Consider the following 17,376-nt stretch of genomic DNA (forward strand, 5'->3'; position numbering starts at 1 on the left):
ATGTACTTGAGTAAAAGTACACAAGTATTGTTATAAAAAAATAAATGTACATAGGTACCAAAAGTAGAAAGTACTCATTATGCTGAATGTCCCATTTCACAAGTTTTCAAATGCATACAAATCTTTTGAAAATAGCAGATCTTTAAGCTCACAATGTGTCGCTTAGCTTGTAGATCGGCTATTTTCAAATGGACGAAATGTATGGGGCTGAAGTGGTTTTGTAATAATAATAAAAATCTACAAAATAACTAAAGTTTTCAAATAATTGTAGAGGAGTAAAAGTAACATATTTGCCTATGAGATGTAGTGGAGTAGAAATTAAAGTACTGAAAATATACTCCAGTAAAGTACTCCAACATTGTAATTAAGTACAGTACTTGAGTAAATGTGCTTAGTTACTTTACACCACTGGCAATCACTGAGCACAGTGTTCATACTTGAATGTAATTACATGAAGTCTTAAAAGACTCAATATAAAAGGCTTAGCTTATAGTAGGTGGTGATGGTGATGAGGGTAGCTGTGAAGGTAATCATATTCTTAAACATATACATCTTAACAATGTCTTAACAATGGACAGAAAACATGTGTTTTAATAATAATACACAATTAGGCTATTCTTGGAAATATTTAGCAAGAGAATGATATATTCAAATCTGCCAGCTTTAAGTTGTTTATGCACATTGCATTTCATGCAATCATTTATTTCAGAAAGTGAAGCTAAGATGATTTTTGTTTGTCTATAAGATTAATAGAAATGCATTTTACACCATAGTTCATTTGGATAGTCAAGAGGTGCCTTAGTTAGGCTACCGAGTATTCTGGGGTTTTATAAAGCTTGTTTTCCCTGTGGAAATGTAGAAATGAGTAGATAGAGAAGCCACTAAAATCTCTTTTGCGTCCAGTGTAAGTCTCTATGTGAGGTCAAATTCCACAAAAAAATAGCAAAATGTGACATTTAACATCTTTCAACCAAACTAGGTGTTACACTGATGTTGAACCTATGTAAGTACGCAAACATTATGCAGAGGCATACCCAAACACACAAAAACGCATACATTTAAACATTGTAGCAGCACATTATTGACTCCATACAAACAACTGAAGGCAAATAGGGGAGTATAGAATTAACTTTTTCAAGTACATATAGCTTATGCGGACAGTATACTTTAATCAGACCAGCCTGTACCCACAGTGACCACAATGTAAGACATGGACAAGAATGACCCAGCTCTTCGCATTCCAGGCATAAAACATAGGGAGGCAGCATCGACTTGTCTGTGTAAATATATATACAAAATATGTATGGACCGCACAACTTGAAATCCCCCCCCCCCCCCTCTGTTTTGTGATACATCTTGATCTCTGTTGGTCATTACCTGTAGACAGTAAATCCTTAGTTAATTTAACTCCAAAGAGTGTACAAATACTTGGATCCATCTCTTTGTTAAATTAACACTGAGGATTTTTCAGTGTAGTGTAGTAAGTGTACATTCTTCTGAGATATGCAGGCAGAAAGAGAGAGAGAGAGCGAGAGAGCGAGAAAGCGAGAGAGAGAGAGAGGGCAACGTTTGGGCCAGGGTCAACTGCTGGGCCTACAATGTAGGCCCTACACGGAGTATGTGTGTTGCAATGGTAGCACCATTGACTAATGGCATGAACTCCAAATATCATTACTGGTTAAAAAAAAACAATATTTGATTCATTTTAGAAACAAACTGTTTTCTACACACATATGTTCGTGAACTAACAACACATGAACTGACAGACGTACATATTTCAAAGCTGTGTCCTGAAATCCTTTACTGTTCAAAGTAGGAAGAGGAAAAACAAACAATTAAGAATCTCAACACTCAAAAACAAGTGTCATTCAAATAATCACAGCAAACAGTACTTCTAATGACGTAACTATCATTTTATTGTTCTGTGGTTTGTTTACTGTTAAATCACATTTTCAACTTGCGCAAGTCAATCATGGCACTGAAAGTCACAGCAATACAGCAGCTCAATGTCTCAATGACACAATGTCTCAAGTTCAGTTTAGTTTTTTGGAGTGTACAGTCCTTACCAAAAAACATGCAAAAAATATACTGTACCGCTACATACCAATAACTGGAAACACAAATCAAAATACATACATACATACATACATACCCCAGTTCTCTTACACACAACACAAAAATGTAGTTGTTCATTAAAATACAATCACATCATGCATGAATCATACAATCATATATTAATTGTAACTTTTCTAAAGGCCAACAGGCTTCCATAATAGGCAATAAAAAATATCAATCCCACTAAAATTCTGTACTGAAAATTGGCTAAAACAATGTGTTGTAAAAATGCAGCAGAAATGATTCATTCAAGACATTAATTTGTTTATGGATATTGTGAACAGAAAACAATTGTTGGACAAAACAATTGATATTTTACACAACTCCTCCTTTTACACAAATGCGCGCGCACACACACACACACACACACACACACACACACACACACACACACACACACACACACACACACACACACACACACACACACACACCATCAGTGATTCTATTTATCTGTTTCACACCTGCAAAAAGACACCATCTACTTACATCATGCACTCTGCCATGCATTAGCTACATCCAATCATGCAGATCACAAACTAGCTGTAAGAAATGTTTGCCAGCAGTATCTGAGCCTTATGTAGGGCTGGGACTTCAGGGTCTAGAGTCATGTGATTTGCTGGAAGAGTCAACCCCCCCCCCCCCCCCTCCCCTCCCAGCTCTCAGGCCTGCCCCTGCGTGGCCTCTGCCGCTGGGCTATGTTTCCAGGAAAGGGGCCTACTGGACAGGCTGTGAGGCCTATGCAGGGAGACATTGGCTCATTGAGAAAAACAAAAACAGAGAAGGGAGGTGGGAAGACTCTCCCTTCTTACATAACTCTGCCTCCATGACAGGGAGAGAGAGAAAAAAAGTTGCCCCGCCACAATGCAAAGAAAAACCTGTCCGTCCGCCTGCCTCTCCCTCGACTCAGAAAGGGCTGAGACTCTTCAAGCTTGGAATTTGAGCAACACAGAAACCTGCACAGTGCCTGCGTTCACTTAGACAATAGTGTCAACACTGCTGACATACCACTACCACAGGCATTTAAAGCGCTGGCTCAATCTGACTGTACCCTAGTTGTTGAAATTTCTGAAATAGTACTTTCATAACCACTGCTGATCATCACAGATTGTTTTAACATTGTTTTGCACAACACAATGCTGTTGTTACCATGTGCAATACTGTGCAGTTTCAGCACCATGTAAAACATGATGTAACAGGCCATGTCATCTGATGTGTGTTGGGTTCATTACACTGGTGGTAGAAATGTTTGTTTGAACAAGCCTGTTTCTCTTCTAGTCTACACTGCCCCCCTGTGGTGGAAAGAGGGACAGTAGAAGTATTCTTTTCTAATTGTAACAAATGCAGGTGTCACAAAAGCCCATGAACCCATTAAACTGTAAAAACCTAGTGCATGTCCATAAATGTGATAATGTGACAAAAAATGTTTTTGAATTAGTTTCACCCCTCAATTTAAACGCCAATTCCTAATTTCCCAACGCGGCCAATCCCTCCTCCCCACTGTTGGCCTGGTGAGCAAGTAGACTACCACGTCTCCTCTGATACACATGGAGTCACCAGCTGCTTCTTTACACCTGACAGTAAGGAGTTTCACCAGGAGACCGTAATGCATGCAGACATTCATGCTATGTCCCCCACTTTCCCTCAGTGCTGAACAGGCGCCCTGCGAACACTGCCAATTGTGTTTGTCGGAAAGCCCGGCAATCAAACCCGTGTCTCTACAATTAGTGGGCAAGTGTTTTGCCTCTACACCAGCTGGACACCACTATTTGGAAAAAGTAATAGTGAAAATTGTGGCAAAAACTTAACATTGTGTGTACTTTGTCGCTATATACACATAGAGGCTAAGATAACAAAAAGAAAATAAATATATATACATACTACATAGTATAAATGTATTGTATACTAATACCGTACTATACTCTAGTAGTGGTAGCGTATAATTGTGACAGAATCTGAACATCTATTTTGGATTTTACCTTGTTAACTTTTACATTATGCATATATTTATGTATATATTGGCCTTTCTCCATGGACACCAGGGCTGTAATATGGTAAGTAGTGATAACTTTCCAATGTCTGACATTGGCAAATTGGCAGAAAATAAAAGACACAATTGTAGACGTAATTCAGTGCCAATAAATGTAAAAACACATAAGATGCATTTCATGAACATCAAGTATCAATAAATTATCAATAAAGGAGAAAATATACACTGATAAAAAAAAGAAAAAGGCATCAGACTTTGAAATGATGGTCCACTCACACACAATGCATCCATGAGAGGAACGAGAGGAAGTGCTGCACAGTCAAGAGTCAAACTCAGGCTGCTGTTCAATTAGAATGGTAGTGTCGTTCTGTTTCCTTCTGAAAGGGTCCACGCACGACACTCCTAGAGCTATCAGACATAACCATGTCTATACTCACAGGAGAGATAAGAGAAAGACAGAGAGACAGTTAGAGAGAAGGGAGGAGAGAAAGAGGGTTAGAGATAGAGTCGGAGAGAGAGACAGAGAGAGATAAAAGACAAATCAGTTGATTCTATATTCGATTCTTTGAAAATGTGGAAAATATTGCTCCGTTGTACAATTACATAGCTACAAATATGAGGTGCAGAGGTGAATAAGTAGCATATGTGAGATGACAACTATAAAGTATAAGAAACAAAGAGAACAAAGTTTAGATGGTTAACTGATGGTGCCATCGAAGATTATGTTGTTCTAAGCTCCAGCTAAACATTTCCAGATTTCCATTTCCTAGCAGCAGTACAGTACAGTACCCCCAGGCAATTCTACTGAGTAATTGGCAATAACCGGGAAAGCATCTGTCATTTTAGATTTTAACCACTTTAACCATTATTTTATACTTTGGCTGTTCAAAAATAGCAGATATACAAGCTCATAGCGCTATGAGCTTGTCGATCTGCTATATTTGAAAAATTGGTGCAAATCTTTGAATATATATATTTTTTCATGTGTTATTGTATGCTTTTTGTCATGTTGTATGTTATCTCTCAAGACAGATTCAGAGCTCCGCAGCTCAAATTCAAAGGAAAAAAACAGCAGAGGGTGCTGTTTTTTCCTTTTTTTGACTATGGGTTCCCAGATTGTGTTGTATGTAACCCAAGTATTTAATTGCATTATGCACTGCTTTGTAAGGCATGATGATGACATGACATTATATCAATTGTACTGTAAGTGTAAGTTAGGCCCACTTACTTCACAATGGCATAACTCCCACCTTTACAGTAGTATACTACTTCAAAATTTGTATGTGAGTGTTTCCCAGGACAATCTTGGTACTGCTTTACTACAGCCCTTTTACTGCTATCGCTACTGCTGTGTTGTTGTTTTTAAGTGTCCCCTGTATTGTAAACGTATAAAACAATCAGGAGCTGTGGGGAAACTGGCTTCATTGATCAGCTGAACAGTTTTGCTTACCAAATAGCCCACAAATGCCAGGTATGCCACGTAAAGGAATGATGCCAACACATACAGCCACGTGCTGTCAAACGTAGTGACATAAACCACCACAAAGTACATGTTGATCGCACACACCATCAAGATCACCAATCCTCCACCTATTTTGGACACTCTGCAAAACAGAAGAATTATGTCAAATACAGATATGAAAACAGCAGGGGATCTTAAGTGTCATTGTCTTATGGTCAGGATGAACTTACAAACCATTGGCGAACTCATTCATGAGGGAGGGCAAACTGGTGAATGTAAGGATGGGAATGAGGGCAAATGGTAGCTGTGCAACATAAGAGAGGGGGAAAATGCAATATATTAGTTATAATATATTATTATAATTTCTATAAAACAAAGTAATTTAAAATCACTTTAACCAAACTGTTATGTACAAAAAAAGACTCAACTCTACCCTGATTTGTATTCAAATTAATTGTATATAAACCATCATAATGTCGTTTTACAATTTAAATGAGTGAATGTATTGTACTAAAATGTCCTTTCATTTTTGGTCGATCAGTAATTGGATGGTATGTGTACCCGTTTCATCTTGTATTGAGTACTAGTGTCTGTGGTGTTTTGTAGTTGTTTGTTATGTGTTTGTATGTGTGTATAACATTTTTAAAAATTCAATACAAATATTTGAATAATAATAACAATTTAAATGAGTGTATTTCTCCTTTATAGCTGCAACACTGGATATTTTGTGAAGCTTTGTGCTTTAGGCTAGTCATTATTATTAATACTTTTCATCTTCGAGATCCAAGGTGAGGAAAGGAAGGCTCCGGAAAGGGGGATAAAAATGGAAAAGGGATGTTAGCTAATGCTCGGGAAGAGCTCTGACCTGCATGCTCTGCAGAACATTGAGGAAGTCGTTCATGCCTGTCAGGTGCTGCACATCCTGGAAGACGGCCATCAACAGGGTCGGAGTGATGGCAATGGAACGGGTCAAAAACACACGAGCGAAGCGTGACCAGCGTAAGTTCAGGAAGCCCTGAGGTTGGAAGCAGAACACCTGTGTATGAGCTTTCCTTACTGCAGCAAAAGAAGTGGTGTATATTATCATCGCATACATATACAACCTACAGTGTATATGTGTGCATATTTGAGGCAGAGCACCCTCTGGGGGACAAATCTGCATACAGAGTGGCATATCATTGCTGTTGTGCAGAAACCTTTTATCTCCATATTTTGTGAAAGCTGTTTTCGCTACGGTGTGTCCATCCGTCCATATGTGAACAGCTAATCTCCAGCACAGATCAGCGTGAAATTTTGCACGCACATCCCCAGTAGGCCAAGGAAGATCTCTTCATATCAGCCTCATGGTGGCGCTATAACAGGCAACTTTACGCTTTGGCCTGGTACTTTTGAACCGTAGGTCGTACAATAAAATATTTTTTTAGCGGTGCCAACCGCTCTACACTTGACTTTGTCCGTATGTCCGTCCGTCCGTCCGGATGAGCACGGGATGAGCACGGCAAAGAAGCAACACATACAAACACACGCACACACACACACACACACACACACACGGACTTGGAGATTGCCTATGCCATCTCTCCTCTCATTGGCCACACGTGCCACTGGTTGTCCGTCCGTCCGGATGAGCACGGGATGAGCACGGGATTTTAAACAGCTATAACTCCAGTTTGCAGCATGCCACCAAGTCCACATTCGGTATGTGGACTTACACCACCAATAGGCACGAGCATGAATTGCTGAAGTTATCAAAGAGGGGTCCAGGGACCCCCAGCGCCCGTATGAGCACGGGATGAGCACGGGATTTTAAACAGCTATAACTCCAGTTTGCAGCATGCCACCAAGTCCACATTTGGTATGTGGACTTAGACCACCAATAGGGACCAGCATGAATTTCTGAAGCCCCGCCCCCTCTGTCTTCCCATTGGCTGGCCTTCAAACAGCCATAACTCAAGCTCGCAGCATGCTACGGAGTACACATTTTGTACATGGACTAAAGCCAGCAATAGGGACTAACTGTCATTACTTAAGCCCCGCCCCCTCTGTCTGCCCATTGGCTGGGCTTTAAACAGCCATCATTCCAGTTTGCAGCATGCTACCAAGTACAAATTTGGTAAGTGGACTCTGACCACCAATAGGGACGAACTGAAATGAGTTAAGGCCCGCCCCAAAGGCACCGCTTCCTTCACACAGGGTGTGTTTTTTAAATTGCACCCACGGCTTTATACATGTAAAACAGTGATGTGATAAAAAGAAACTGATTCTGATCAAGTTGTATCCATCAGAATTTCCATATTCCATTCCAATTAGATATGACTGACTTCCAAAGTTTGGAAGTCAGCAGGGAGTGTTGGGTGGGAGGAGTAGGACAGAGGCCCCCACATCCTCCCGGTGGTGGCCCCCCACTGACAGGAGGCGAGCCAGTAGGATACAACAGCATTGACAGCACACAGAAATATGTGTGAAAAATTGGCATAATGACAAAGGGGTTGATAGCAAGTGATTATATAATAACTACATTGGAACACAGGTTCTTTTTCCCATTTGCTGAAAAGTAATGATTTTGGGCACACCAGGTTTCCGCCCGACAGTGACAATATACAGAGACACAGACAGAGAGCTTCTTCATGGCGACTCATCTGAAAATCAATGGATCAAAACTATCCAAATTATCAACCCACAGTGAAGACAAATTCAACGGAGTGCTGTTTACTCGCACGTCCACTGACCTCCATGACGAATTGGCCAGAGTAGGTGCCCGTCATGGTAGAGCTCTGGCCAGCCGCAAGGATCCCCACAGCCCAGATGTATAGCGCTGCGGGGCCGAAAACACAGCCCAACACCACACCCTGTGACCAATACAAACAAAGAGCATGCTCTGTTAAACTGAGTTGAAAGAATGACTTTATCAAAAGTGGGCACTGGGCAGGTACTGTAGGACTGTAGGTACATCGGGGGGACTTGCAAAGCATGCATCATTTAATCTTTTGGTAAAGGTCAGTGCCTTACCCCTTTGTAGATGTCCACCTGTAGAGTCTCATTGTTCTGGGGGATAAGATCTGCATTGGGACTTCCTGTTGCATTGCACTCGTTGTACTGGAATCATAGAACACCAGCAGCTTACAATACCACAAACAAGCAATACAGTTGTTGTGTGCTCGCTGCTGCAGCAGCATGTTCTCCAAACTATTTAAATAGTATCTTCCCAAAACCTTTAACACTACTAATACTTTAACTCTTTTCAAACCTTTAACACTACTAATACTTTAACTCTTTTCAAACCTTTAACACTACTACTACTTTAATACCTTTAACACTTATAACACTATCGATACTTAATGATATCAACATTCTTAGTGAGCCCACACTATTTCTTTAGGAACAGTACTTTCTAGCAGTGGCATCCCCAGGAATTACATTTAGGGCAGGCGAGATTCCCCCCCCCCCCCCCCCCCCTTTCGTGTGTGTGTGTGGGGGGGGGGGGGGGGGGGGGGGGGGGGTATAAAATAGGGCTACAGTGGTAAATGTATGTTTTATAATGTAATAATTGATATCTGCAAATTAACTAGTAACTAAAGTTTTCAAATAATAGTAGTGGAGTAAAAGTACAATATTTGCCTCTGAGATGTAGTGGAGTAGAAGTAAAAGTACTGAGAACTGGAAATACTCCAGTAAACTAAACATAACCCAGAATTTAAGTACAGTAAAATGCAGGTTTGTGAGATCAAAAGTCTCTGCAGCGACACTCACCAGTTCTATGTTTGTCCGTCCGTAGAAGGCCTCAGCAAAAACTGCCACCACAAAGACATTGATGAGGAACGAGAGAAATAGTGCAATTGCCGCCTCAATGAAGAAGTATTTGTTGGCCTCTTTTATTTTCTTCTTGCATGTCCGATCCACTTCTCTAGACTGAGACAATATTTACCAGGCATGAATCAGAAACAGAATAATACAGAAGCAGGGTTCATAGGGAAGAAAACGTTGCTAGCTGTGTGTGTTGTCATACCAACATTTCACTACTTGTTCTTACAGTGTTGGGGACAAAACTGGTGTCACCAATAAAATGTTACTGCATATATATAATGTTTGGGCATGGATTAAGGTTAGGTGTGTATCTGTTAAGAGTTAAGGTTAGGGTACTACAAAGATTACAGTATATGTTATGCTGCGTTCAACAAAGCAACAGGCTACAAGTCATTTTCAACAGAAGCCAGCGACATGATGTTACAAAGTGACGCCCGACACTTGCCACTGCGTGACGGGCGTGGCGCGGTACAAAAGAAAGTTGAGCTGGCTTCAACTTTTTTCAGCTCTCCAATGACGCAGTGAAGCGTCAATCAATTATATATTTTTGTTTCACCATTTCCACTCCCCTTCTCTCTCCCCACAATTCCTGCTCTGTTCCATAAAAGGAATAAAAACTCATTCTTGTCGTTAACCAATTCCCTGTGCTATTTAACCCTACCGTTTTCATTAACAGTGTGGCTTGAGTAACACTTCAACAGTGACTCTGCACGCAGCTATGTAGATGGCTACACTTGGTTATTTTGTAGCTTTTGTCGCCGCTAGTGTGAACGCAGAATTATGGTTAAGGTAAGGGTATGGGTAAAGGTTAGACATTTATCTGTTAGGATTAAAGTGTAAAAATTAAGGTTGGAGCTTCAATACATAAGCTGTATATCATTCCTGGGATTCAAACTCAGGTCTCACATGCAGGAGACAAAATGTAATGCATACAGTCAAGTATTCTAGGACATACCTTGACAAGGGCAGAATGGAGGTAGATGTTGTGAGGCATGATAACAGCTCCCACAATGCCCACAGCCTGCTGCAGTTGCGACGACCCACAGCCCTCACAATATGGCAGAAACATCCCTTTCAACAGCTCGCCTTGATCTGGCTTTACCATCACATACTAGGAGATTGAATGAGACGGTGAGAAAGAGAGAGAGAGATTCAAATATAAACATAAATCATTAACAAACTAATATGTTTACAGCGTGGTTCTGCAGGAGTCTATCTCTGTGTGTGTGTGTGTGTGTGTGTGTGTGTGTGTGTGTGTGTGTGTGTGTGTGTGTGTGTGAGAGCTAATCTGTCAAACTTCTGGACTGAACAGCAAATAAATTCCTGAGCATACAGCCAGCAGGCGACAGAAGTACCTCCAATAACTTTTGTCACATATCTCTATAATGCTTTGAAATGTTTTAACTTTAATTTGATAATGGAGGTCAAGGGGGCTCTGATTGGGCTGAAACCTTTCCCAAATTTGTCATACCTTACGCCACAGATATGTCACACAGACAACTGACATAATTTAGATGAGTGACATCAGAGCCCAGCCACATGAAGTCCAAGATCCACATTGGATCCACATGATTCATTTTTGACATTTTTATGCTTTATTTCAGATAGGTCAGTGTAGTAGAGAAACAGGAAACCAAGGGCAGAGAGAGAGGAGAAACGCTACATTACATGTTGGCTGTACAATCTATGCATATCCTGGCAGTGATAACTATTTTAATTTCACAGCTTTGTTCAGTTTGTGGGTGTTAATCTTAGAACTTCCTGTACTTCTTTGTCTGTGGTATGATTTATTACTGTTCATTACTATTACCACCTGTTTAGACTAACAGGCGCCTCTTGATAGGTTAAATCTTCCTTATCAATTTCTTCTTGTATTACCTGGCTGACATTTATGACGGTGTATACCCAATGCGCCTGTCATTTTATGTGTGTCATTTGATCAGTGGTTGGGGTAACCTTTTGTACCATGTTTGGTACATTAGAATTGTGTACATATACTGATTTGGGTTTAGATAAGGTACTGTCACTCTTGTTTCATGATGAGCACTGTGTTCCACTGATTTCATTGACTGATGGCTGCATTGTTGCCAGCTGAGCTGGGTCACCTCAGCTGACCCAGTTTAGCAGGTATGGGTGTGTCTTGCTTAGTATTTCTTGTCCGAGGAAGCTACCAGGCTCGAAATGTCACCAGGGTGGAAATAAAAAGCTCCTTTGGTGCTTGATCCAGTGTGTTACCTATTCTATTTTTATGTTTATTTCTGCCCAGCACCTGTCATTTTAAACCTTGGATGTGAGTGCTTCATCTACTTGCTTTCAGAGAGGGGAGAGACATGTGAGACAAGACAGGAATTGGATTTGAACGCAGATGCTACTACCAGGCACCCCTAACAAATTAATATTTGATAACAGTAGACAGGTGGTACAGCACATAGTAGGCAAGAAGGCAGGTATGGAAATTATACACAAACAAACACACAAACACAAGCACAAACAGGACACACCAGGAGATAGCACAAATGTCAAGGGTGCAATGTTTTATGAACACGCACTGTACTATCATGTTGGAAGGAAATAAAAGTGTACCTCATATCCAAAAGTAATAGCCATGACCGTAATAAGAACACCAAAAAAGGCCTCCAGCTTCCTCAGACCTGAAAAGGTGATAGAATATTTGTTCATGCCCTGTGCAGGAAGTAACTTCACTGTCATTTAGAAATGAGACACATAAATCTCTCATATGGATCGAACGGATGTGTCCACAACCTACCATACTTGTCCAAGAACAGGAAGACAAATGTATCGATGATGGTGATGAGGACCCCGCCCCATAAGGGTATCCTGTACACACACACACACACACACACACACACACACGAAATGACAAACATGGAGGAGATAAAGAAACCATTTTACAGCACTCATCAAACTGTTCCAATTCCACGAGTCATAAAATCAATGTTCTTCCAGCTGCCACGCTGGAAGAAGTCTGTCTCACCTGCCAGATGACAGGAGGTTGAAAGCAATGGCACAGCCGATGACTTCCTGCATGTCTGAGCCAATGATCGCCAGCTCCACCATTAACCACAGGAAGATACGGGGCACCTATAGACACATATGTGAATAACATTGGCATGTGTTCCATTCATGAGTAACACCTTGGTATGTTGTCACTAAGCTACGAACATCCTCTTCTGGCAATGAGCTTATTTACTGATTACTCAAATTTGAGTCTAATGTGTTACCAATTCGGGATTATTCTTTTACCACTTGTATGCAGATGAGATGGGTGATGTGTTTGTGTTGAAGGCCTAGGTATTTAATCATTTCCGTAGATGGAATGCACACTGAAAAGTATATAAAGAACAGTATTTTACGGGCTACAGTGCAATGCAATGTGCAGACTCCATTTTTCATTTTTGGTGCAGGCCTACTCATTTATCAAATCATTTTTAAACTGCTTCAGTCCAGCTGATTGCACCAACATATTTCCTGCCTATAACTGATCAGTGGAGTGGTACTAACTACAGCGTAAGACTCCCCTTTGGCTTAAAGGCAATAGCATTGGAGGCCTGTGAGGCTTCCCCATAGCTAGAGACAACAAACAGTCCCTCTGCACTCCCTGCACTGCAAGGTAATGGTGATGTATATCCCACAGGGTGGACTAAAGGGTAGCTGTGTGTAGAAGGAGCATTTACTGGCAAATATGGGTGAATATTTCGGCTCTGAACTGACACCACTACCATAGTACTGTATGAAGCTGACTGCATGAGGAATGACCAGTTCAGACAAATGGTTTAGTCCTCAAAGCCATCCAGAGTGTTATAGTAGTGTTCCCCATTAAGGTGGTTACCGAGTTACTGAGCACTAGTATTAAAACTCGGGATTTCGCTGTGTGTAACTGCACGAAATGATTATATAGTCAGCGATGCTAAAATGAAATGAACCCCGACCATTTTCCCAATTAAATGGATCATTACATGCTTTCACAGTTCACACCTATTCACCCTCTTGTAATGTGCCCGGGGAAGGTGCAATAGGACTTTTTGTGCTGTAGGAGAGAGAACTGAAGGGTGGTCACATGGTTACATGGTTTCCAGGCCTGTGGGTTTCAGTCACTCGACTCTTTCAGTACCACGGAGGCAGAGCCATGCCGCATTCATACAAACGGAACTTCCTCAATTCAAGTGAATAATGAATAATTCTGGATTTAAGTGTGATCTATGAAAACACAATTAGATTATAGAATTATCCTGAATTCCTTGTGGATAATTCTATCCTTACACTGGCTATTAAAACCATGGCTGCTTCTGCTAGTGCTAAACGCATCCAAGTGATCAAGACTATTTTCTGTCCATTGTGGGTCAGTGGCACAAAGATGGTACTAGCACTAATATACACTGGGCCTGGTTACAGACGCAAAACAAAATGGAACGCGACGGGTGTAAATACAATAAGCATGAACATGATGCTGTAAACAAACATATCAGCTTCAACACTGTATTGTTAAAGATTTATCCAGGCAGACAGTAGATGTTCAGTCTGAACACATCTAGCCATGGCATAGTGCTTGATGATGAGACAGTAGTAGAGGAAAAGGGAGGCTCACAGTGTGGTACTGGCGATTGCACACTTCAGCTAGGTGCATCCCGGTCACCACTCCCAGCCGTGCTGCCAGTCTCTGTAGAAGTAAACCAATGATAGTGGCTCCCATCAGCACCCACAGAAGCTGGTAGGAAGAGAAAATGTATAGGTTTTCAAGGAGCCCACTTACAATTATGTTATTATTAGTATTAGTATTAGTATTACATATACAAGCTCATAGCGCGGCACTCTGAGGTTGTAGATCTGCTATTTAAAAAAAATAAATCTATATAATATTTATTTTCGCTTTTTAAGCCAACATTTGTAACTCAAATATTTGCTTCTGGGGGGGGTCCCTGGAACAAAACATTTTGAGATGGGGGTCTGCGACCAAATACATATTTTCTAAATCATAACGGTATGTTGCTATATCAGTGGTGCTCCAATCAATGGCCGTGGACCCCCATCTCAAAATATGCTGTTCCAGGGACCCTCAGAAGCACAGATCGGAGTTAAAAATGTTCGCTTTAAAACATATATATTTAAAGATTTGCACACATTTTCCAAGATTTTCCAAAAAATAGCAGATCTACAAGCTCATAGCACGGCACTCAGTGCCGCGCTATGAGCTTGTATGTATGCTATTTTTGAATAGCAAAAGAAATCTTAAAATGACACAGATGCGTTCCCGGTCTTAATGGATTCATAATTAGTAGTATTCATTCATATACCTTAAACCCAGCTTTAGCGCCAGACTGTAAGTCAGACTCAATGTTCCCAGGGTCCAGGTAAGCTATGCTCATCAGGAACCCAGGCCCAGTGAATGCCCATAGCTTACGGAAACTGAAGCAAACCTAGAGGAGAGAGGAAAGGGAATTTTAAACATGAACGTATAGAATGCCCCATACTGTACAGTGATAGTAGCAGATGTCTTATTAATTGGACAAAATACTTTCTATATACAGTATATTGTAAATTGGAGTGACAGTAACTAGTGGTGGACTATCGCACAAGCAATAGGGTACCAACGGTCCCCTGCACCATACACAGGGAAGTGGTGGAGATCGTGGATAACTACAAGTTCCTTAGCCTCGCGTGGCCAGACCAAGTTCCTAGGCATGCACCTGAACTCAGTCACTCACTGGACTGGTCTGACAACTCAGATGCCCTCTAGGGCAAGGGACTTTAGGGCTGTTCTTCCTGAGGAGGCTCAGATCTTTCGGTGTGTGCAACAAGATGCTGCAGATCAGGTCTATATTGGAGTGTGCCCTCTTCTTTGCACATGCCTACTGGGGGGGGGGGGGGTCACAACAGTGTTGAGGATACAAACAGTCTCAGCAGGCTGGTGAGGAAGGCTAGCTTCATTGTCTGTGCTACACTAGATGGGGTGGAGGCGGTGGCGAAGGTGTGAACACGGTGAAAGCTGGAAGCTACCATGGCCAACCCCTCCCACCCACTCCATGAGGAGAAAGTGAACTGGGCAAGAGGGGAAACGACAGATTCATCTTCCCTCGGTGGAAGTGCGATAGTACAGTAGTAGATGGTAGTATTAGAAAGCAGAGTGACCATCGTGTGACACAATGTCACTCTACTCGGTTAATAGACTAATAACTCTGTAGTAACACCAGTACAACTCTGACATACTGCATAGTGCATACAGACGGAGGGTTAGGGTTATAATACTGTTGACACTGTATTGATACCGGTGTATTCTGTTGATGTCGTATCGACACTGTGATTGTATTTGTTTATGCTCAGCGCAGGTCAGGACACTGCAAAGACACTGTGTTTGGGTGTATTTCGGCACAGCAGCATAATTGCTGATACTATTAAAAATAATGGCGGATAAATCGGTCTAGCTCTAATCCTTTGATTCCCATTTGTCTTTGCTGTTCCAACCATACAGTACCGTGCTGTTGTCATCAGGAACAGGGATTCTCTGGTCAAAATAAGTACTAGCCACGGTTTCATTCTGTCCCTCTTGAAACAGAGAGGGTGAGACGGCCATTTTTTGCGTATGTGTGGTCCGAACAACTTCTTTCTCTCCTGCAGTCTCGCCTCCTGAAATGTGAAACAGGCATGGTGAGAGAAGAACACACACCAATGGCCTCACTTTTGGAGACTAGATTTTCCATTACATACATTAAAACAAAGTTTGGAGTTTACAACACAGAGAGCTGGTAGTAAATGGCCATCAGGCGACAGGCGTGATAGCATATTACACCACAAAAGGTTATAAACTCACAGGTATAAACTCGATGACATCAACTTCATGAAGGGGACATTTAATTACCAGAGGAAAGTCATTACCGTTGTGCTGTTTGATGCAATTACTATTCTTCCTGCAATCCTGTTACTTATGTGGAAGAACAACATCCCCTACTTATAATGATTATAAAAAATAGCCTCCAGCCTAAATATCAATGTTCTCTTCCCATACAATCACATGATGACATCGCCTATTAGTAGCATAACATACAGGCTAAAGATGTACATTGGACAATGGTATAATATCATATCTATCACTCCAAACACTTTTTTTAACTGCCAACAAAAGTATTCTATTCTATAACAAACATACAAATACATGAACTTGCCCTCTCCTCTGTCTTGTTCATGGTCCTGATCTGAGGGAACACTGGGAGGGAGGGAGGAGATGTGGATGTTCTCTGGAAGGGGGTTTCTGTCTGGATGCAAACAGGCCATTATATCAGGATTACGCTCAATTACATGATCACACAGCACACAAAACTAATCCTCTATACACAGAAAGCCATGAGAAACTTTCTTCACAGATAATAGCCCAGCTGTAGCCTACATCAAGGGAAGGGAGGTAATCTAGTGAACTCTAAAGAGACATATTCAGCCTAACAAAAACAAACCAAAAAAGCAGGACATTTGCAGCAGATTTAAAGCAACCTGCACAAATGTGTGGAATGATAGTTTTCATATAGCCTACAGCCTACTTCATATAGCCTATAGCCTACTTTAGACTACATTAGATGAGCTATCTTCTCCCCCAACTAAGCCTACTTCATATCAGTAGATGAACGTCTTGTGATCAAAGGCTAATAGCCCTGCAGTGACCCTTGCAAATCAGGACAACGAAATTTCTCACCTGAGCTCAGAAAAGAGAACATCTTTGTGGTGGGTCTGCTAAATCGCTGCATTTTTCTTCTGGCCTGTGTCTTCTCTCCACGTGTGACGAAAATGTCGGTTAACTCACTGGCATATTATTATTTAGTTCCCGGTAAAAGTGTCCATTGTTTAACTTCCGTGTTGCACAGTATCGGGTTGTTTAACTTAAGGTGCACTTCTATTCAAATGTCTCGACGCCGACAGGTTGAACATCCATCTGTGTCAGTGAGGGACGGGACAGTGAAAGGTGTTGACTAACTAACTAACCAGGCAGGTGAGCTGCAGC

At 41.3% G+C, this 17,376-nt stretch overlaps 1 protein-coding gene across 4 annotated transcripts; it reads right to left on the bottom strand.

Moving 5' to 3' along the window:
* Window positions 1–1,898: 1,898 nt before the first annotated feature.
* On the bottom strand, window positions 1,899–17,337 carry LOC311053356 (natural resistance-associated macrophage protein 2-like). 4 transcript variants are annotated; one of them, XM_084068842.1, is made up of 17 exons: window positions 17,071–17,337; window positions 16,550–16,639; window positions 15,862–16,013; window positions 14,684–14,806; window positions 13,978–14,097; window positions 12,367–12,473; window positions 12,139–12,209; window positions 11,955–12,022; window positions 10,327–10,482; window positions 9,318–9,476; window positions 8,577–8,663; window positions 8,297–8,416; window positions 6,433–6,582; window positions 5,798–5,871; window positions 5,556–5,709; window positions 4,382–4,532; window positions 1,899–2,853 (listed from the first exon to the last, which is right to left on the bottom strand). In XM_084068842.1, the coding sequence occupies exons 1-16, from the start codon at window positions 17,120–17,122 to the stop codon at window positions 4,425–4,427; spliced, it is 1,791 nt and encodes a 596-aa protein (XP_083924968.1). In that variant the 5' UTR covers window positions 17,123–17,337; the 3' UTR covers window positions 1,899–2,853; window positions 4,382–4,424. The 4 variants fall into 4 exon arrangements, with proteins under 4 accessions (XP_083924968.1, XP_083924970.1, XP_083924967.1 ...); XM_084068844.1 differs by having other exon boundaries at window positions 1,899–4,532; window positions 16,550–16,635; XM_084068841.1 differs by having other exon boundaries at window positions 1,899–4,532.
* Between the last annotated feature and the right edge of the window lie 39 nt (window positions 17,338–17,376).

Source organism: Gymnoscopelus microlampas, assembly GCF_963454915.1.
Source record: "Gymnoscopelus microlampas genome assembly, chromosome: 10".
NCBI lineage: Eukaryota > Metazoa > Chordata > Actinopteri > Myctophiformes > Myctophidae > Gymnoscopelus > Gymnoscopelus microlampas.